This window comes from Aotus nancymaae, unplaced genomic scaffold (genome assembly GCF_030222135.1).
Source record: "Aotus nancymaae isolate 86718 unplaced genomic scaffold, 86718_ANA_hifiasm-v0.15.2.pri h1tg000028l, whole genome shotgun sequence".
Taxonomy (NCBI): Eukaryota; Metazoa; Chordata; class Mammalia; order Primates; family Aotidae; genus Aotus; species Aotus nancymaae.
In genome coordinates this window covers 19,658,876-19,680,508 of record NW_026988441.1, presented here as the reverse complement: position 1 = coordinate 19,680,508, position 21,633 = coordinate 19,658,876, and the positions used below count along the sequence as shown (strand labels likewise).

At 44.9% G+C, this 21,633-nt stretch overlaps 1 protein-coding gene and 1 long non-coding RNA gene across 2 annotated transcripts in view; one reads left to right on the top strand and one right to left on the bottom strand.

Moving 5' to 3' along the window:
* The window catches only part of TDRD12 (tudor domain containing 12), an 81,503-nt gene that overhangs the window by 56,122 nt on the left and 3,748 nt on the right, over positions 1–21,633 (top strand). Inside the window, exons 14-26 of the mRNA XM_012448451.3 lie at positions 170–326; positions 738–865; positions 3,068–3,259; positions 3,513–3,641; positions 4,627–4,744; positions 5,635–5,768; positions 5,899–6,119; positions 10,208–10,307; positions 12,702–12,889; positions 13,788–13,998; positions 16,260–16,352; positions 17,981–18,153; positions 20,562–20,630. Of these exons, the coding sequence (XP_012303874.2) occupies positions 170–326; positions 738–865; positions 3,068–3,259; positions 3,513–3,641; positions 4,627–4,744; positions 5,635–5,768; positions 5,899–6,119; positions 10,208–10,307; positions 12,702–12,889; positions 13,788–13,998; positions 16,260–16,352; positions 17,981–18,153; positions 20,562–20,630 (1,913 nt within the window). The remainder of the gene's footprint in view (positions 1–169; positions 327–737; positions 866–3,067; positions 3,260–3,512; positions 3,642–4,626; positions 4,745–5,634; positions 5,769–5,898; positions 6,120–10,207; positions 10,308–12,701; positions 12,890–13,787; positions 13,999–16,259; positions 16,353–17,980; positions 18,154–20,561; positions 20,631–21,633) is intronic.
* On the bottom strand, positions 3,264–21,137 carry LOC110567327 (uncharacterized). Its single transcript, XR_002477783.2, has 5 exons — positions 19,881–21,137; positions 13,619–13,966; positions 13,239–13,495; positions 12,186–12,333; positions 3,264–4,055 (listed from the first exon to the last, which is right to left on the bottom strand). It is a non-coding gene; the product is annotated as an uncharacterized LOC110567327 (long non-coding RNA).

Here is a 21,633-nt window from a genome sequence, read left to right as displayed (position 1 = left end):
AAATCTATTTTAATGAAATTATACTGTAACTTTTCTGACCTATATGATGATGATAGCAGAAACTTACAGAGTGCTGCTTCCGTACAAAGAGATGTTCTTGATGTTTCACATGTGGATGCTGAATTCCTAACTACTGTCTGGAGTCATTTGAATGTGTCTGTCTTCGCAGCCTCTCGCAGTCATTGTGTGCCCTGGATGGAAGAAGGCCCAATTTATTTTTGAATTATTGGGAGAATACAGCATGTCCTCCAGGCCTCTTCATCCTGTGCTATTAACAATTGGGCTTCACAAAGAGGAAGCCAAAAAAACGAAGCTTCCAAAGGGCTGTAAGTATCCTTTTCAAGCAGCTGGGTTTCCCTACAGAAGACAGTGGAGCCTGGCCAGGCAGGCCTGGGTCCTCAGTTACGTGGCTTATGTGATAATGCACTCACAGTCACTAGTCCAGACCTGCATGTCAGCTCCCAACAGTATCAATTATGAAGGTTTGGTCTTGACTTACGTCTGCTTCACTGAGAAAACTATGTCACTTCATTCATTCATCAGCTATTTACTGAACTCTTAAGCTGTTTGTTAGATGCTGGGCATATGGTGTTGACTAAAACCCACCCACCTAAGGACAGAAACAGTGTTTTGCTTCATTGGAAGGCCTTTCTAGAAAGTATGTGGACTGTTAGCAGAGGAAATCTTAGAACAACCTGTGGAAAATTGAAAATGTTCACTTTTTCTTTTAAACACAGGTGATGTGATTGTTACCACCCCACACAGCCTGCTGAGGCTTCTCGCCTGTCAGAGCCTGCTGTTCCTCAGGCTCTGCCACCTGGTCCTGGATGAGGTGGAGGTGCTATTTTTGGAAGCCAACGAACAGGTGAGTGTGGCTTAAGGTCCTCATTACTCAGAAGAGAGACGTGATTAACGTGCTAACTGCTGGCAGGAAGGAGGAAAAGTGTCTGGTGGGGGCATACACTGATTAATCTAAAAAATTTTCTTGCTTTAATTTCTATAATTAAGAAGAAAGAATAGTTATCTGAAATTTCCTTCCCAATGTTAAAATTCTTTCTGAAGAGCAAACATTCTTTCCCCTAGTGATTTCTTAAAATGCTTAAATTTTTTCTGATTACAGAAGCATGATTTTTATTTTTATTTAGAAAATTTAAGACTTGGAGAAGAGCACTTGAAAAACCCAGTCCCCACAGCCATAGTCTTAGAAGGGATCCTTCTTACTGTTTTGGAGTACTGGCTTCTTTGAATTCCTGTGTTTGTTGATAGACATAGGTAATCTAAGATCAGGGTGCATTTTACAGGCTGTTGTATAGCCCGCATTGTGCAGGGCGCAGCAGCATGAGGGCCACCGCTTCCTGTTCCACAGCCTCATGGCTATTGGCCATGTGGTATTCAGTTCCGTGGACATCACAGAGTTTGTTTTAAAACTGTCTTGATTTTGGACATTCAACATAATTTGTATATGTGTGTGGCTATGGAACATGAATTTTTTTTAAATTGCCCAACTTCCTGTTGATTCGTAAGAACATGAATGTTTTTTGCGCTTGTTTCCTTTAGGATGAATTCCTAGGAAGGGAATCATGGGTCAGAGGCTGTGAGCTCTTGTAAGGCTTTTCTTGGAAGCAGTGTCACACGATCACCAAGGGTGTGCACTTGGGAGTAACGATGGCCTCAGCTTTGAATCCAGGCTTTGTTACTGACTATAGGGCTATGCAGGGTTCCTGAACTCATCTGAAGTCTCAGGTTCTGATTTTCATAAAACTAGTATCTAGGCCGGGCGCGGTGGCTCACGCCTGTAATCCCAGCACTTTGGGAGGCTGAGGTGGGCGGATCACAAGGTCAAGAGATTGAGACCATCCTGGCCAACATGGTGAAACCCCGACTCTACTAAAAATACAAAAATTAGGTGAGCGAAGTGGTGCACGCCTGTAGTCCCAGCTACTCGGGAGGCTGAGGCAGGAGAATCTCTTGAACCCGGGAGATGGAGGTTGCAGTGAACCGAGATCTTGCCACTGCACTCCAGCCTGACAACAGAATGACACTCTGTCTGAAAAAAAAAAAAATGTTTAGTAGTAGTTTTAATAGAGACGGGGTTTGACTTCACCATGTTCAGCAGGATGGTCTAGATCTCCTGACCTTGTGATCCACCCTCCTCTGCCTCCCAAAGTGCTGGGATTACAGGAATGATATAAAAAATTACTAATGTCTAGGCATACTGCTCTGTGCAGCGTCCTTTCTGAAAGCATGACCTGACATGCACTCCCGTCAGCCACATGCCAGGCTCTCCACACCCCTGTGAGAGCAGGCTTGGCCCAGCTTTCTCTTAACAGTCTAATTGGCCAACAGTGCGATCTTGTCAGCCTAATTTATATTTCATTGATTACTTTTTAAGTTTTCAGTTAATTCATATCGATCATTTGTCTCCACTCTGAGTTGCTTATTCATTTCCTTATTTTCTGTTGGGAGGATCATCTTTTACTGATCAGTTTTTAAAAGTTTTTATTAGAAAATGTTAATCTCTTATTAGTTTGTTATACATATTCACCAAGATGTTGCTTGTGCTTTAATTATAATGAAGATTGTAGGATATTTGTTGACTTTAAACTTAACATTTTCTCCTATTTAATTTTTGCCTTTTTTTTTTTTTTTTTGAGACAGAGTTTCATTCTTGTAGCCCAGGCTGGAGTGCAAAGGCATGGTCTCGGCTCACTGCAACCTCCACCTCCTGGGTTCAAGCGATTCTCCTTCCTCAGCCTCCCAAGTAGCTGGGATTCCAGGCATCTACCACCATGCCCAGCTAATTTTTGTATTTTTAGCAGAGGTGGAGTTTTGCCATGTTGGCCAGGCTGGTCTCGAACTCCTGACTTTAGGTGATCCACCCACCTCAGCCTCCAAAAGTGTTAGGATTATAGGCATGAGCCCCCATGCCCGACCTTTTCCTTTTGTTTCTGAAAGGCTTTCCCTACTCTGAGAACAGAAAATATACAATCCCTTACATTTTATGTTCTGCCACACTAGTTCTTACTCTTCTGAAGTAAAAATGAAATTAATCATACTCTTTTTTCAGATGTTTGCTATATTAGATAACTTTAAAAAAAATATTGAAGTTGAAGAAAGGGAATCTGCACCACATCAGATTGTTGCAGTTGGAGTTCATTGGAACAAACATATAGAACATCTCATCAAGGAGTTCATGAATGATCCCTACATTGTGATCACAGCCATGGAAGAGGCTGCTCTCTACGGCAACGTCCAACAGGTAATTGTGTGTGCATGTGTGTTGTTGGAGGGCTGATGAACACCAGCAACTTTTATTTCATAGCTTAATATTAAACAATTACAGCTTTGATTTTATATATAAATTATGAATGAAATACAATTATAGTTGAATATTTAAATTTCTATTGATTTCCTATACATTCTTTTCTATTAAAATCCCAACACCTATGGAAAGTGGATCTGGAGCACCTAGGGCATTAAAAAGTCACATTGCTTCTGTACTTCATTACCAGGTAGTTCATCTTTGCCTAGAATGTGAGAAAACCTCTACTTTACTCCAAGCTCTTGATATCATTCCAAGTCAGGCACAAAAGACCTTGATCTTCACCTGCTCTGTAGCTGAAACAGAAATAGTGTGTAAGGTGAGCCCATCCCCACATAAAAATGTTCTGTTTGTTTCAACTGGTTGACGCTCATGTCATCACAAAATTACTGGGGTAGTTGACTGTGTGGCAGGGAAGTACAGTTTTACAAATTTAACATCAATCAGAAGAGGCGGTGGGGTTGCTCACTGAGCATGGAGGCTGGAGCCCTGGCGCTGGGGAGAAGCAAGTGGGTGGGCAGGGCCTTTCCCCTGCAGCAGCGTTCTCCAGGGCAGAACAGTTTCATCTTGGTGGACCATTAAAAGTATCAATTTATAAACATGACAACATCTTCTGTACCCTCTGTTTAAGAAGATTGAGGTTGCTCGTGCCTGAGATCCCAGCCATTTGGGAGGCCGAGGTGGGAAGATTGCTTGAAGCCAGGAGTTCAAGACCAGCCTGGGCAACATTTTTCTACCGGAAAAAAAAAAAAAAAAAAAAAGGATTGAGAAGATAACAGTAAAAGATATCATACAGCCAAAAAATCAAATAAATTGGCTAAAGATGTATTCAGTTTTATTTTGTATATCTTAGTGCTAAAATGTAGAAGTGAAGCCAACTACCAAATACGAGAATTAGTAGTACATCTACCTTTCTGCAACAGTGAGCTAGAAGGTATAGTTATATGGTACTCCAGTCAACAAGGACTTTCTATCTGATGTATATGTGTATATGCATATGTATATATACATATATATACACACACATCACACACAAGTATAGCTGTGCTATTTTCAAAGGAAGCAAAATTTTTAGCAAAATATTGCTTATTTCACTTGAGGAAGGTTTTAGACATAAACTACTGAGTTTTGGAAATAATATTTAAGTTTATAATCATCTAATTAATTCTTAAGAATTACGGGATCAATGAGGTAGTGCCCTCACAGATAATTTAAAGTGCTTTACATTGGCAATTACTGATGGAACAGTTGGCTTCCAGCCTATATCCCTGACTGCGACCTGGCTTCTTTGGTTTCATCTTTAGGTAGTAGAAAGCAGTTCAATATTTTGCTTGAAGATGCATAAAGAAGTGGTTTTTAACTTACAAAATGTTTTAGAACAATGGAAGAAGAAGTTAAGTTCTGGCTCTCATATTGTATTAGGTAAGTGTTTTAATTTCTACTTCTATTTAGTGAAGGCTGAGCTACTAGGAATCCTGTCTTTAATTCATTTGTATATCTCATCTTCAGATTTCTCATTATTCCCCAGGTTTACTGACAGTTTATTAGCAATGTTAATTTCAAAATGAAAATCTCCACTAAGATTTTGATGTTGAGGTGAATTTCTCAGGTCAGTAGGCAGCCACCGTTAGTCTAGATATTCTCCCTAGAGTTATAGTTTGAGGATCACTGTCATATATAAGGAGACATATATATAGTCATCCATTATTGCTAAATTTAATATTAGAAATATAAAAGTCAAAATGTGGAGCCAGGCACAGTGGCTCACGCCTGTAATCCCAGCACTTCGGGAAGCCAAGGTGGGTGGATCATGAGGTCAAGAGTTCAAGACTAGCTTGGCCAATGTGGTGAAACCCCATCTCTAAAAAAAAATACAAAAATTAGCTGGACACAGTGGTGCATGCCTGTAGTCCCAGCTACTTGAGAGGCTGAGGCAGGAGAATTGCTTGAACCCTGGAAGTGGAGGTTGCAGTGAGCCAAGATCATGCCACTGCACTCCAGCCTGGGCTATAGAGTGAGACTTCATCTGAAAAAGTAGAAAAGTCAAAATGCATAGAATAAGTGGAAAACATATGGGCTGCTTGGATTTGTAATAAGAGACATTTTTCAGGCTTAAAAAGGAGACCACTTTTCTCTGGATTTTAAGCACTGGGCTGTGGCATTTTGGGGAAAAAATAGGGGAGAAGTTTCTCTGCAACCAAAAAAGTAAAATATGATACAGAAATGCACTGTGGTGTGGCCGTGGGAACTGCCGGTTAAACTAAGTGTGGTAACTTCAGCGCACGTGACACTGTCGGACTCCCTCTCTGCAGCCCTCACGGATGACTGCGTCCCACTCTTGGCCATCACTGATGCCACGTGTGTGATTCACTTCAGCTTCCCTGCCTCGCCAAAAGTTTTTGGTGGACGCCTGTATTGCATGTCTGATCATTTTCACACTGAACAGGTTTGGTGAATTTTTATTCTCTTCCATATTCCACTGGCATCTTCTGTGTCATGATAAACTGAGTCCACAAGGTTTCTTCATTCAGACTGGAATAGATGATCCACTTCCTTTATTCACCCCCACTTTTCAGGGTTCTCCTGCAGAACAGGGAGATAAGAAAGCCAGATCTGTCTTGCTGCTGACAGAGAAAGATGCGAGCCACGTAGCGGGCGTCCTGCGCTACTTGGAGAGAGCGGACGCCAAAGTCCCTGCAGAGCTGTACGAGTTCACTGCAGGAGTTCTGGAAGCCAAAGAAGATAAGAAAGCCACAAGACCTCTTTGTCCATATCTGAAGGCTTTTGGTTTTTGCAAGTAAGCCAGTGATTTGTTTCTTATTAAACTGAGGTATAATCTGCAGTAAAGTGCACAGCTGTTGCAGTGTGGTGAATTGTCATGTATCTGTAGAAGCCACCACCTGCTCTGAGGGAGCGGCCCTGGGGTTCCCTCACTCTCATCCCCATGTGGTGCCCTCCCCTCTGCAGGGCTGTCAGTGCTGATTAATTTTGCTTGATTTTGAACTCCATAGAAATGGCATCGTGGTTTGTTGTTTCTCATGCCTGGCTTCTTTCTCTCAGCCTCCTGTCTGTGATGTTGGTCTGTGTTGTTGTGTGTATCTGTGATTTGTTCTGTAGCTCAGTGTTCTGTTGTATGACTGTATCACAGTGTGTGTATCCATTCTCCTGTGGATGAGCCTGTGAGTGGTTTCCACTAGCAGGCTATGATGTTTGAAGCTGCTAGGAACACTTTTGGCCATGTCTTTTGTGGAAATGTGCACCCATTTCTCTTGGGTAGACGCTCCGGAGTAGAAGTAGCAGGTCCTGGGGTAGGCATGCATTTAACTCTTCCAAAGCGGCTGGCCATTTTCTGGTCTGGTCAGTGCTGTCTGAGAGGCTGAGTTGTCCCCGACCCTCACCAATGCTTACTGTTGGTGGTGGTGGAGTGGTAAACCATTGTGATGTTAATTTGCATTCTCTAATGATTAATGATGTTGAGTATCTTTTCATCGGCTTATGGGACAGTTGGCCATTCTCTTTTTGTGAAGTGCCTGTTGAGGTCTTTTGACCAGTTTTTACATGGAGTACTTTTTCTTCTTGGTTTGCGGGGGAGTAGGTTATCTATACTCAATGTAAGTGCTTTGTGGATTCGTGCATTGAGAATGTCTCCTGCAAGCTATGGCTTGGATTTTCACTCTTTTTATTTATTTATTTAATTTCTGGGGTACATGTGCAGAACGTGCAGATTTGTTACATAGGTATACACGTGCTATGGTGGTTTGCTGCATTCGTCACTCTGCTGATGAACAGTCATTTTTAATTTTGATGAAGTATTATTTAAGGTTACTTTTTGTGTGCTTTTATTTAGGAAATATTTGCCTATGTCAGCTGGGCATGGTCGCTCATGCCTGTAATCCCAGTACTTCGGGAGGCCAAGGTGGGCAGATCAGTTGAAGCCAGGAGTTTGAGACCAGCCTGGCCAACATGGTGAAACCCTGTCTCTACTAAAAATACAAAAATTAGCTGGGTGTGGTGGCACAGGCCTGTAATCCCAGCTACATAGGAGACTGAGGCAGGAGAATCCCTTGAACCTGGGAAGTGGAGGTTGTTGTGAACCAAGATTGCACTACTGTACTCCAGCCTGGGCAGCAGAGTGAGAGATTGTTCCACTGCACTCCAGCCTGGATGACAGAGAAAGATTCCATCTAAAAAAATTGTCTATTTCAAGGTCATGAAGGCATTCTTCGATACTTCTAGAAGCTCTGTAGTTTTAGCTTTCACAGTTACACTTATAATTCATATTAAATTAGTTTTTATGTATGACCAGGTATGGTGGCTCATACCTATAATCCCAGCACTTTGCGAGGCTGAAGTGGGAGGATCACTTGAGCTCAGGATTTCAGCCTGGGCAACACAGGAAGACCCAGTCTCCTTAAAAAATATAAACAAAAAAATTAGCCAGCTGTGGTGGCACATGCTTGTAGTCCCAGCTACTCAGGAGCCTGGAGTAGGAGAATCGCTTGAGCCTTGGAAGTCGGGAATGCAGTGAGCCATGATTGTGCCACTGCACTCCAGCCTGGGCAAAAGAACAGGACTCTGTGTCCAAAACAAAATTATATGTGTAATGTGAGATCTGGGGGCAAGGTTTGCTTTTTCTATATGGATGATGGTTTGCTCCAGCATCATTTATTTAAAACATCATTTGGTTCTCACTGCATTAGTGTGTTTGCCATAAGCCAGGTGATGGTATATGAGGTCCATTTTTGGACTCAGTTCTGTTACAGTGGTCTATTTGTCTAACTTTATACCAGTACTACACTTTCTTAGAGCAAGTCTTGGGAGCTGGTGTATGAGGCCTCCAGCTTTGGTCCTCTTCAAGGTTGTTTGGCTATTTTAAATCCCTTGCATCTCCACATACATTTTATTTTTTGTATTTTATTTTTCTGAGGTGGAGTCTTGCTCTGTCACCCAGGCTGGAGTGCAGTGACACGATCTTGGTTCACTGCACCCTCCGTCTCCTGGATTCAAACAGTTCTCCTACCTCAGCTTCCCAAGTAGCTGGGAATACAGGTACCCACCACCATGCCCAGCTAATTTTTGTATTTTTAGTAGAGATGGGGTTTCACCATGTTGGCCAGGCTGGTCTTGAACTTCTAACCTCAAGTGGTCTATCTGCCTCAGCCTCCTAAAGTGCTGAGATTACAGGCATGAGCCACTGCACCCAGCCTCCACATACATTTTAGAATGAGCCTGTTAGTTTTTCTGGAAACCCTGAGGAATTTTTCTAGGGACTGCCTTGATTGTGTTAATCAGCTTGCAGAGCAAGGTATCAGCTTGGGTACCTTGACAGGCAAGGGGCCCCTCTGCGTGATCCAGACACAGCACCACTGCTTGCTTGATACACAGACAGCTGAGGCTGGGGCTTGGGTGTCTGATACATAGCTGCTGGATTGAATTTGAAGGTAACTGTTGACATTAATGGTTTTGAATTATGGTACATTAAATGTGTTACTAGCAGCATTTCTATTTATATTTAAAGAATACCGACTTTTTTTTTTTTTTTTGAGAAAGATTCTGGCTCTGTCACCCAGGCTGGAGTGCAGTGGAGTGATCTCAGCTCACTGAAACCTCTGCCTCCCAGGTTCAGGCAGTTATTGTGCCTCAGCCTCCCAAGTATCTGGGATCACAGGTGTGTGCCACCACACCCAGCTAATTTTTGTATTTTTAGTAGAGATGAGATTTGCCATGTTGGCCAAGCTGGTCTCAAACTCCACTCCAGACTGGGGAACAGAGTGAGACCAAACTCTTAAAAAATTGCTAGAGAAATAATGAAGTATGGGCTCAAGTGATCCGCCTAACTTGACCTCCCAAAGTGCTAGGATTACAGGCATGAACCACCGTCCCCAGCCAAATACTGACTGACTGACTGATTTATTTATTTATTTTATTTATTTGGAGATGGAGTCTTGCTCTGTCACCCAGGCTGAAGTACAGTGGCACCATCTTGGCTCACTGCAGCCTCCGCCTCCTGGGTTCAAGCATTTCTCCTATATCAGCCTTCTGAGTAGCTGGGAGTACATGTAGTAGTAGGCACTACATGTAGGTAAATTTTTGTATTTTTAGTAGAGATGGGGTTTCACCATGTTGGCCAGGCTGGTCTTGAACTCCTGACCTCAGGTGATTTGGCTGTCTTGGCCTCCCAAAGTGCTGGGATTACAGGCATGAGTCACTGTGCTCGGCCTCAAATACTGACTTTTAAAACGGCAATTTTTAAAACTTTTAAAACAGCAACTATTTCTCCATGTGGAAGTAGCTTTGTAGTTAAGGAACGGCCTGTAGGTTACAGATCGATTGGCCTTTGTTGTGTATTGTGGCAGTGTATTTCTAATTCAGTCTTTATTTTGGAAGTATACTTTGTTCATTTACATAAGGCATTTTAGAATGCCTAGAGAAATAGGGTGGCTGAGCTGGGAGGATCTCTCGAGCCCAGGATTTAAGAGGCTATGGTGAGACATGATCGTGCCACCGCACTCCAGCCTGGGCAACAGTGAGACCAAACTCTTAAAAAAAAAAAAAAAAGTTTTGACATGATCATGCCACCACACTCCAGCCTGGGCAACAGTGAGACCAAACTCTTAAAAGAAAAAAAAAAAAGTTTGCTAGAGAAATAATGAAGTAACTCATTAAGTTTATTTAGTGTTAATTAAAATGTAGAATCCATTTCCATTTATTTATGTATTGTTAATGTCATCTGAAATATTTAATGTGGTTATTCAACTTTTAGGGTGTTTGGAACAAAAATTCTCTGATTTAAGTTGCAGATTAATTTTCTGAAGAAAGCAGTAAAATTCACATTAACAGTTGTTATTTATTTATGATTTTTAAATCTCGTCATATTATTTTCAGAGACAAAAGGATCTGTCCTGACCGACACCGTATTAATCCAGAAATAGACATGCCAAGAAAACTGTCCAGCCAAGCCTTACCTTCATTTGGATACATTAAAGTAGGTTAAAGATCCTTGTGTCCTGTGACGAACCGTCATGTTAATGAACGTGTTTTATTTGTTAAGCAGGATCTTAGTCGATGTAATGAAGCCTTTCAGTGATCAGTATTAACATACCACCATCAATCCGACCGGAGGCACGTGTCCTTACAAGGCGCCTTATGTCAGGGCCCCAGCTTATTTATAAGCCAAGATCAAATTCAGTAAGGGATGACAGTTTAAGGATTTTTTTTTCAATTATATATTCAGAAAAAAACGTTTCTGTTTGGGGACTGTTAAAAATAATGCAGTGACCTGGTGCGGTGGCTCATACCTGTAATCTCATCATTTTGGGAGACCAAGGCAGGCAGATCACTTGAGGCCAGGAGTTCAACACCAGCCTGGGCAACATAGTGAGACCTTGTCTCTACAGATTTTTAAAATAATAATAATGCAGTGATTACATGAATCTTTTCAAGACATTCATGATAATTTCTTTGAGGAAAATTCTGTAACAAGATGCAGATAGAATTGCCAAGCTAAGAATTTTTTATTTTCTTTCCACTCTTTTTTTTATTAATTTCTTCATTTCTTTTTGAGCATGCCGTTTCTCTCCTTTTCACCTGTTTCCTTAGGGCAATATCTGTTTGGTTAGTTTCGTAGACTGCTGTAACTGATTACCACTGAGTTAGTGACTTCAAGCAAGACACATTTCTTCTGTCATGTTCCTGGATGCCAGAGTCCAACGTCAGGGGATCAGCAGGGCTGTGCCCCTCCACAGCCTCCAGAGGGTGACCTGGCCTGCTCCTCGCCCGGCGTCCTTGTGTCTCAGCCGGCAGCCACTGTCACTGTCTCTCCACCTGCATCTTTACATGACCTCCTCTTCTCTGTGCCCCTCATAAAGGACATTTCATTGGAGGGAGGGCCCACCTGGATAACCCAGAGCCCTTTCCCGGTCTGCAGACTTCACTACATCTGCAAAGACCCTGCTTTCAAGTCGGGTCAAAGTCACAGTGGCCTTGGGGGTTAGAACATGGACATACCTTTTTTGGGAGAGCCACCATCCAACCCACTATAGTTTTCATTATTGAATTTTTAAAAAAATTTCTAAGTCTTTCCTGTGTTCTGTCACCTCATTTCTAAGTTGTTCTAATTCTGATCTGTTACTCTTTTATACACGTATCATTTTCTTAGTTAACAAACTAAAAGCAGGTTTTCTTGAAATTGAAGGTTATAGTTTTGATCTGTTTTGTGGATGTATCTTTCAAACAGCTTTCATTGTCTGTAGGGACTATTCTTCTGCTCTTTATTCTCTTTTTAATTACTTTTATTTACATATTATATTTTATTATTTTATGATGACTTAATATCAGATTTGACCTTGTTACTTTGCTATTGCTTGTTTTTAGATAAAATATGTTTTCCTGACATTTTGGAGGAGGTACGGGTCAGGGTAACTTTTCTAATTTCACAGAGTTCTCATTTCTGTTGTTTTACATGCTGTGTAAAATAAATATGGTGACATAGTTATCTGGTTTTCTCTTCCTTCATGCCTCTTGTCCCTGGAGAGATAGGGTGGAGATTTTGCAGGGGCTCCAGCCTTCACCCACTGTGGGGGCAGGTGAAGCCTTCTGGGCTCACTTGTTGCACTGACTGAGCCCGTTCCCAGGGAGGGCCTCTCGCCTCTCCTAGAGCTCTCTGTTCTCAGGTCTGTCGCTTTGTTTCCTCCTGCCCAGGCACAGACACTGGTGCCTGTGGGTGTCACCAGCCTGACCCTCTCCCCCATCCTGCCAAGTGCCTACTTCTCACTTCTGGGCAGCCAGGGCTCCCTGCCTTCACACAGAGCATCTGTGCCCTCTGCAGACTTTCCTTGCACACTGTTCCCCTGCCTACTCTAACCTGTGAGGGGCTGTCTTCTCCAGCACGTGCAGGCTGTGGCCTCTCTGTCCACTTCTGGATTGCTGAGGGTCTCTGTAGGATGCGGCTTCATCCCTGTAACCCTGGAGGCTGGTATACAGTAGACTCTTGATAAAATGCAACTTGTTATCTGAAAAAAGATCAGAAGGTCTCAAGAGACAGCGGTGGTATTTTCAGAAGAATTTTTATAAAAGTACAGTTAGAAGGTAAACAAAGGAACACTTACACCTAATAATGAGGTTTTAAAATAATGAAATTTGCAAAAGAAAAAAATCTTCTTTCACTAGATTTAAAGTGAAACTGTAATTCTTTGTGACTGTGGTGTGAGGTGTTGATTTTGCTTTGGTTTTTGGCTAGCTTCCTAGTTTATTTCCAGATCCACATTACTAAGCTTTGGGTTCTTAGGTTGGGTACTGATTTCTGCAGATACAGGGAGTGTGTACATCTTCGGTTTAGACTAAGTTTGTTTCCTGGTCATGTTTACTATATATGTTTCAGATAATACCCTTTTATATTTTGAATGCAACAAATTACTTTGGCCGTGTAATTGATAAACACATGGATCTGTATGCAACTCTCAGTGCTGAAATGAATGAGTATTTTAAGGATTCCAATAATAAAACAACTGTGGAAAAGGTGGAGAAGTTTGGATTGTATGGATTAGCAGAAAAAACGCTTTTTCACAGGTAACGTATCTGTTTATTTCATCTGTAAAGTTTTGAAGCATGAGGTAACTAATGGTATTGAGTTCCGATTTCCACCTCTGTCATTTGACTCATTGTGTATGTAAGCCTGATGACAGCAGGGTGTCCCTCCAGATGCCTGCTCCAATTCTTCATGGGAAACTCTTTCCCAGGCTCCTGCGCCCAGTGACACTGTGACATGTTGAGCCATCACTGCGTGCAACATACACATACATCTTTACCTCACTTAATTCTTGCCAAATTCCTGTCAAGTGGGCATCATGCCCATTTTACAGATAAGAAAACTGAGACTTGGTGATGTTATGAACATGGTGTAAGGTCAGCTCGATACCTGGCATAGTGTGTTCCAATCCAGTCAGTCTGAATCACGTTTGCACCCACTTGCCTTGAATCCACACCTGGCGCCACTCGGTGATAGCCTTGAATTCAGAAACTTTGAAACTTGACAGGCGACGTGGCTCATGCCTATAATCCCAGCACTTTGGGAGGCTAAGGTGAGTGGATTGCTTGAGCCCAGGAGGTCAAGGCTACATTGAGCTGTGATCATGCCACTGCACTCCAGCCTGGGCCACAGAGCAAGACTCGTCTCTACAAAAATAAAATAAAATAAAATAAATAAACTTTGAAACTAATTTACTATGTTAATTTTTACAATGTAGTTAGATAAAAGGATTTAGTCTGTTCAAAAGTACTACATGTTTTCATACTTACATACACTTTAATCCCCCACTTGAATTTCTGAACACCTTAGTTTTTCATTTCTAGTATAGAGTACAATTATAGAGTTTCTTTTTGTATGTTTTCCATTTCATGGTAATTTGAGGCAAAGATGATCTTTTCTGGGATCTCTGGGTTGAACCGATTCCCCATTGCTTTCTAGGGTTCAGGTGTTGGAAGTGAGCCAGAAAGAAGACGCCTGGGCCCTGGATGACATCCTTGTAGAGTTCATTGATGAAGGTAGGACGAGGCTCGTCACGAGGGACCAGCTGCTGCATCTCCCGGAGCATTTCCACGCGCTTCCCCCACAGGCTGTGGAGTTTATTGTCTGTAGGGTGAAACCTGCTGACAACGAAATGGAATGGAATCCAAAGGTGGATTATTTGGGCTTTTTATGTTTTGTTGACTTTTAGAATATATTTAACCCAGAATATACACAGAATTGAGGCCTGTCTGAATTTAGAGTGTTGCGTTTGGGCAGGGAAAGCACAGTCTGCTTAGATCCCTCTGGTGCGGGAACGTCCCAGGTGAGCCCTTGGAGAGGTGCCAGGAGGCCGTGACACTGCTGCCACCACTATCCTTGTGCTTATGGTCACAGAATTGGTATAAAGTAAGGATGATGGTAAAATAAATTGCTCATCAGCTTAAGCGGTGGAAGCACCTACAAAAGCGAACATTCCAGGCTGGGTGCTATGGCTCATGCCTATAATCTCAGCACTTTGGGAGGCTGAGGGATGAGGATCCCTTGACCCAAGGAAGTTGAGGCCACAGTGAGCTATGATCGTGTCACTGCATTCCAGCCTGGGTGACAGAGCGAGACCCTGTCTCTTTAAAAAAGAAAAACGTGAAAAAAGTAGACCCTCCAGCAAAAGAGGGGGCAGAAGCAATGGGCAGTCTCAGGAGAGGCCAGATGATTCCCCTGGGGCAGGGACAATGGCCCAGGAAGAAGAGATGGAGGCCAGAAAAGCTGCCAAAGGAAGGGTCATTTTCTCTGGGCTTCCTGAGTTAACTAGGATGTCACCAAGTAGAACGGATGAGGCATTGAAAGCGAAGAGAACCACCAGTGCTGAGGCACAGAAGAGGGCCCCGTGTGGGCTCATGTGGCCGTCCAGGTGGGGTGGACCAACCCCTGCAGACCTGTGCTGAGGCACAGACACAGAGGGGCCCGTGTGGCTCATGCGCTATCCACATGGGGTGGGAAAGCCCAGCGCTTGCAGCCAGGGAGAGACCTGCAGCAGTCCTGCCTGTCACTGGAGCGTCAGTCATGTTGATGAGTGCCCCCATTCTCCAAGGAAAGGTTACATTTTGCATAATTCGACAAATGGGATTCAACATTACGTCAAATTCAACAAATACGTCATTGCAATTGGTAAAGTAAAAACAGTTGGGTTATAAGCAAGGTTAAACAATAGGAAATAAACAGGTGAATATTTACACGTTACAGGATAAATACACAACCTTACTGTCCTAAGTGTAGTAAAAGGAGCTTTTATCACAAGGCAGTGGCGCTCCTTCTTTCTAATGACTGTCTGCTGTGTACCAGGTGCCCTGCTGGGTTCTGGGGATGTAGCTGTCAGCAGGAGGGTCACAGTCCTTTCCCCAAGAAACATCTGACCTGTAAAGATGACAGACCAAAAGTATTCCTTGAAGGAGTAGCCTTCTGTAGAAATGGAGAAAGGTTCTCCTGTGTATGTTCTTCCGAATTAACTCAGTACAAGGGGGATGGAAACAGGCAACTCCCTCCTGCCCTGCTTTGTTCATGTTAAAATGTGCATGAGAGGTTGCTCGGATAGGTCCTGCCTGTTGTGTTCCTCCTTGAGAGGAAACGGCCATGGCTAGACGTGCTGGCTCACACCTGTAATCCCAGCGCTTTGGGAGCCCAAGATGGGAGGATTGCTTGAGCCTAGGAGTTCAAGACCAGCCTGGGCAACATTGTGAGACACCATTTCTACAAAAGAAAATGTTTTGATTAGCCAACTGTGGTGGTGCTACTAAAAATTAGCCAAGTGTGGTCTCGGCTACTGGGGAGGCTGAGGCAGGAGGATCGCAGGGGCCTTGGAGTTCAAGGCTGTAGTGAGCTATGATTGTGCCACTGCACTCCAGCCTGGGCGGTGGAGAGAGACCTTACCTCAAAAAAAAAGAAAGAAAACAGCCATTTGCTCAGGAATGGGTACACAAAGACCAGGCCTTCAGCTCCAGTGTCACTGGCTGCAAGGCAGCTCCATTGCAGTGACAGCCTCAGAGCAGGGGAACACCTTTCCCTTCACTCTCATTGAGCTTTCAAAGAAATAGGCATCTGTGCTTTAAAGACAGATTGGCAGGTGATAGAGGAGATGGAGTACACACGTCCACAGAGGAAAACCTACAGTGTTGTTGGGTCCTAGAGGCACAGAGCCCCGCCTCAAGCTCTGGGAACTCCCTAGTAAGAGGCCATGGGCAAGTTCCCTTCCGCAGCTGCCTCACTAAACTCTGCTGTTAGCCCTGTGCACAAAAGGGGGTGATGACCTTGGTGACCTCATAGCATTACTGTGAGGCTCAAATGAAATTCATGGAATATTTTGCAAACTCTGTGGCGAATACAAAGTAAGTTATCTTTTAAAGCCTCACCTAAAATAACGTTAAGTGCTTTTTTCAGGTTACCAGGTACATTCATCATAAAATTGTTGGAAAATTGCATGATGCAAAGGTGATCCTGGCTTTGGGAAATACAATTTGGATTGATCCAATGGTAAGTATGCAGTTTTCTTAACAATAAATCTGTTTGAATGGGCCCCTAAAGTTATCCAGATTATTCTAACCCGTCACTTGAATAACTGCTGCACAGAAATGGTGACTTATTTGGGGTTTTGTTAGGGAGAGGTGTTTTTCATGTTATTTGGGGCATGAATTGGGCTGTGGGTTTCCTTTTTTTCAGGGGAGTATTTTACATTGTAACCCAGCACATATGTGCACTGTGTATGTAAGGCACACACATGCAGCCGAACAAAGCTTCATGAGGACTCCACACGACATTCTCTGATGCTCACGGTTTCTGACTTGCTCATTCACCACGCACTTACTGAGCGCCTGCCACGTGCCAGGAGCAGTGCTGGGCAGTGGGGTTCCCTCTGTGAGCAATGCAGATGAAGCCCCATCCTGCAGAGGAGGTGGGGGGGAGGACACATGACAAGGACATGTGACTCACAGGTGTCCATGTCTCTCCACGGCTGCTGGTACCACCCCTCCCTGCTTGTTCCCCACAAGCTCCACTTCTCAATTCAAAATTCTGCTGTATTAGACTTAAACCTTATTATGAATACTTAGAAGATTTAAAGGAGTTAGTTTATAAAAACTGTTGCTGAAAGTTATTTTTATCAGGTTGGAAAAGCTTTAACATGTTAAAAGGGCAGTTTGGATGTAAGATTTTTTCTCTAAGCAGAAAACGATTTTCAAAAGAGAAAATATAGATTACAAATGCAGGTAAATGAGGAGATTTGGGCATCTTAGTTGGTGTTGTGATAGTATTGTGTTTATTTTTTGTTGGAGAGAAAAGCAGAAAATTTATTAAGGAGGGATTTAAAAGAGATTGAAGCAAAAAAGAAAGCCCACCTGGCAGATGTGTCTACGCTGCAGCGCGTGTGGCGGTGCCCACGGTGTACCAGAGGGAAACAGACCCACCCTCACCGTCTCCACCTGATCCTGCTCCCACCCAGTTTGAGTGGAGAGAGGCTCCTCCGGATAGTCCCTGGTGGGCACACATTCCTGGGGTTCACCTAGGAAGGGGCCTCAGCCAGGGCAGGCCTGGAGCACCCCCCATTCTCACCATGGAAGGGATGCCCCTTCCTATGCCCATACCCACAACAGGGCCAGTCTGTTGCAGATTATTGTGTTTTACTTAATTTTGTGTAAATAGAAATGGATGAGGATGTTTTGGTTGCAGAAAAGATGAGCAGAAGAAATGGCCCGGAACAGGATTCAGGGCCTTGGCATAGGCCCTTCCCAGGCGCAGGCAGATGGTGAGCCTCGGCAGGGAAAAGTGGTTGAGAAGGAGTAAGAAAGATGTCAGAAGTGTGTATCTGGCCGTGGCCTTACAGATTGGTCTTGACTACAGGTTTATCCTAGATTTGCTCTTGCCCCCCCACCCCCCCCGCCACTTGCCCATATTTCTGTGGCATGGGGCGAGGTGTGGACAATTTGGATGGAACCTTAGGTATGAACCAATCCAGATGCTGCCGTGGGAAGCTCTGCACATCGTGGCAAGCGCTAAAGTGTAGCCGACGTGGCAGGATGGGCCAGAGAGGCCCTGTGAGAGTGTCTGTGCTTCAGTGAAAATTCAGAGTGACGACTTCTGATGTTCTGTTTTTTCATTGATTCCAGGTGCACATTACAAACCTTTCCAATTTAAAAACCTCTGTCATTGATTATAATGTTCGAGCTGAAATTTTGTCCATGGGAATGGGCATTGATAATCCAGAACACGCAGAACAACTGAAAAAACTACGTGAAGGTGCTAAGATGCCAGCTTCTGAAGAAAGCCTAAGCCAGACCCCGTAAGTGGATTTCTGTCTCCTTTTTGGAAGAGCTTTTGGAAGTAAAACTCACAAGTGTTAAGGACGTGTTTTATGAAAGTAGAAGAGTTGGCCAGGTGTGGTGGCTCACACCTATAATCCCAGCACTTCGGGAGGCCGAGGTGTGTGGATCACAAGGTCAGGAGATCGAGACCAGCCTGGCCAACATGATGAAACCCCGTCTCTACTAAAAATACAAAAATTAGCTGGGCGTGGCAGCACGTACCTGTAATCCAAACTACTTGGGAGGCTGAGGCAGGAGAATTGCTCGAACCTGGGAGGTGGAGGTTGCAGTGAGATGAGATCGCACCACTGCACTCCAGCCTGGCGACAGAGCATGACTCTGTCTCAAAAAAAAAAAAAGAGTTTTTAATGAGTCTCCATGTACCCATCACTCGATTGTAGTAATGACCAAGCTTTTGGAAATCTTGTTTTATCTATACCCCATCCCACCCTTGCTTTTTTGGAGTATTATAAAGCGGATATCAAATATATTATTTCACCTGTATCTCTTACAGCAAGGATGGTTGTTAACTTTTTATTGACAAACGGCACACATACAGAAAAGTGCACACATCAGACATGCACGGTCAGATGTGTTGGGTTTTTCTGAGCATACCTGTGTAACCAGCCCGAATCAAGAAACAGAGCCTGCCTGAGAGCCTCCCCCTCCCTCCCAGGGACTCCTCCCCACCAAGAGGAGCCATCTCCTGACATGGAAAAGGACAAATGGTTTTCCCCGGTTTTGTACTTTGTTTGAATGGAATTAGACAGTATGCTTCCTCACCACGGTGAGTGACAGAAGCTAGGCTCGAAGGAGGCATAATTTCTCTAAATTCTCATAGCTACATCATGTTCCTTTGTATGAATATACCGTTATTTGTTTACCCATTCTACTGTTAACCAGGGAAATTTCCAGTTTGGGGTACATTAAACATTATCATACATGCCTTTTACAAATATATTTCTGAGGGAATGGGGAATGGGATTGCTGAGTCACAGAGTTACTACCCAATAGTGTTCCAAAGTGACTGCGCCAGCGTCTCCTCCCATGACGGGTATTAGAGAGACTGTGACAGTCACTCTGTGGAGGGATCCTGGCAACTCCAAAGGGGGAAGGATCTGTATCAAGAATTTGTTCCAGCCAGGAGGAGAACGGCAGGTCCCTGTTAGGCAAGTGGGCAAAAGCCCCGAGCAGCCACTTCAGGATGTCTAATTACCATATGAGGAGGTGCTGGAACCCCTGAGTCCTCAGGGAGATGAAGATGAGAGCCCAGGGAGTAACACCACTGCATGCCCAGCCCACCAGAAGGGGGAAATGAGAGAAGGAAGGAAAACATGCACCAAGTGTGGGCACGGATGCGAGCAGCGGGGCTTCAGAAAACCTGACCAGAGCGCTGTTAGCACAGCTAAGAAGACAGTGACTTCTCCAATCCCATGTGTTTTATTGTGGCAAAATTCACATGACAACAGCTGCCATTTAAACTGTTTTTAGGTGTACAATTGAGTGGCACTTAGGACATTCTCAGTGTTGTGCAGCCATCATCACTATTCATCTCCAGAACTTGCTCATCATCCAGACAGAAACTCTCTGCCCCTTAAATAGTAATTCCAGAGTCTGCCCCTGCCAGCCCTACTCTCCTTTGTCTCTGTGAATCTGCCAATCCTGGGTACTTTAAGTGGAATCATCTGCCGTTTGCCTTTTGTACCTGGCTCGTCTCGGTGTAACGTCCTCAAGGTCCACCCGTGTTGCCGCCCGGGTCAGATTTCCTTCCCTTTGAAGCTCATCCTCCATGGCATGGATCACCACGTTTTGCTTCTCCATTCATCCGCCTGTGCACGCCTGGGCTGCTGCCCCTCTTGACTGGTGGATGTGCTCCTGTGAATGCAGATGTACAAATACCTGTTTGAACCCCTGCCTTCACTTCTCTGGGGTTGCTACTTGGCAGTGGAGCTGCTGGGTCCTGCGGGGATCTTGTGTGTGATTTTTGGGGAAGCTCCATCCAGTTTCCACAGCAGCTGCCCCATTGCACATTCCACCAGCCCCCCCCAAGGCCTGCAGTTCTCCATATCCTCTCCTGGGCCCCGCCTGGGGTGCAGACTCCAGGTCTCCTCAGGGCTCTTCCAGGCATGCCTCTGCGCACATGCGGCTTTCTAAATGGCCGGTACACACGACTGCTTTCGAACATCCTAATTCCCCAGTCTCTTGCTCTCTGCATCTTCTCCAGCCCAGCCCACACAGCCCTCTTGGGTCTGTAGGGCCTAGTAGTTTTAGAAGGAGGTCCCACTGCTTTCCCCCCTGCACTCCGAGCTCTGTCCTCCACTGTCTCCAAACACGCTCCACAGATACCCATGATCATTTGCAAATAAAGTCTGCTTTGCTCCTCCAGGCTGACGGTGACAGGAACCAGGCCTGCTCAAGACCAGGATTGTCCGTCCAAGGAGCAGGAGGGGCACGGGTGAGTAAGAACACCACAGAGCTTCCTCCCAGGGCGCATGTGTAGTTGGGAGCCAGTGAGGCATGGTCCACGTGGATGCCGGGGAGGAGGCCCCATGGGCTAGGGGAAAGTCTGGGTGGCGAGTTCCAGGAGCAGGGAGGAAGATGCCGGAGCAGAGCAGCACACAGGGACCCGGAGGTGCAGTGGCCACAAGAGGCTGGGCCAGGTCTTGTGAGGCCTGTGGCCACTGCAAGGAATGGGCTCTCGCTCCACAGAGCCAGGAGCCACGAGGGGGTTTTGAGCAGAGGGGTGACTTGAACAGAAGTTGATTCTTGGCTGCTGTGTTGAGAACAGACTGAAGGGAGGGCTAGGGGACAAAGACTGTGCCAGGAGCTTAGGACAGAAAGACGGAAGCTTGGACCGGGTGGCTTTGTGGAGGCTGAGAAGCCGCCAGCTTCTCATGGTGTTCGGCTGGAGCTGACGGGGCTGCAGGCAGGCTGCATCTGTGGCAAGAGCACAGGCCTCATGGCAGGGCCTGGGAGCCCCAGAGGTGTGAGAGGAGGGGTCTAAGGGTGAGCCCTGGTGCCTCCGCCGGGGAGTGTGGAAAAGGCGGGGGATGTTGCAGCTAGCAGGTGGAGGAAAGCCTGGAGAGGATGTCTGGAGGTGGGTGGGTGAGGGATGCACGTCCCAGGCAGGAGTAATGAGCTTGGCCCAGGTGCAGCTGCAGACCCAGCGAATGCGGACCGAGACTGACAGCTGGGCTAGTGCCTGCAGGGTTAGTGGTTGCTAGTGATGTTGAAAGATTCCTATGTTACAGCTGAAAGGAGGAGGGTTTAAAGAGAATGTGGGCCGGGCACGGTGGCTTATGCCAGCAATCCCAGCACTTTGAGAGGCCAAGGCAGGAGGATCGCTTGAGCTCAGGAGTTTGAGACCAGCCTGGGCAACATAGCAAGATCCTGTCTATACTAAAAATATAAAAGTTAGCTGGGTTTGGTGGTGTGCGCCTGTAGTTCCAGCTACTTGG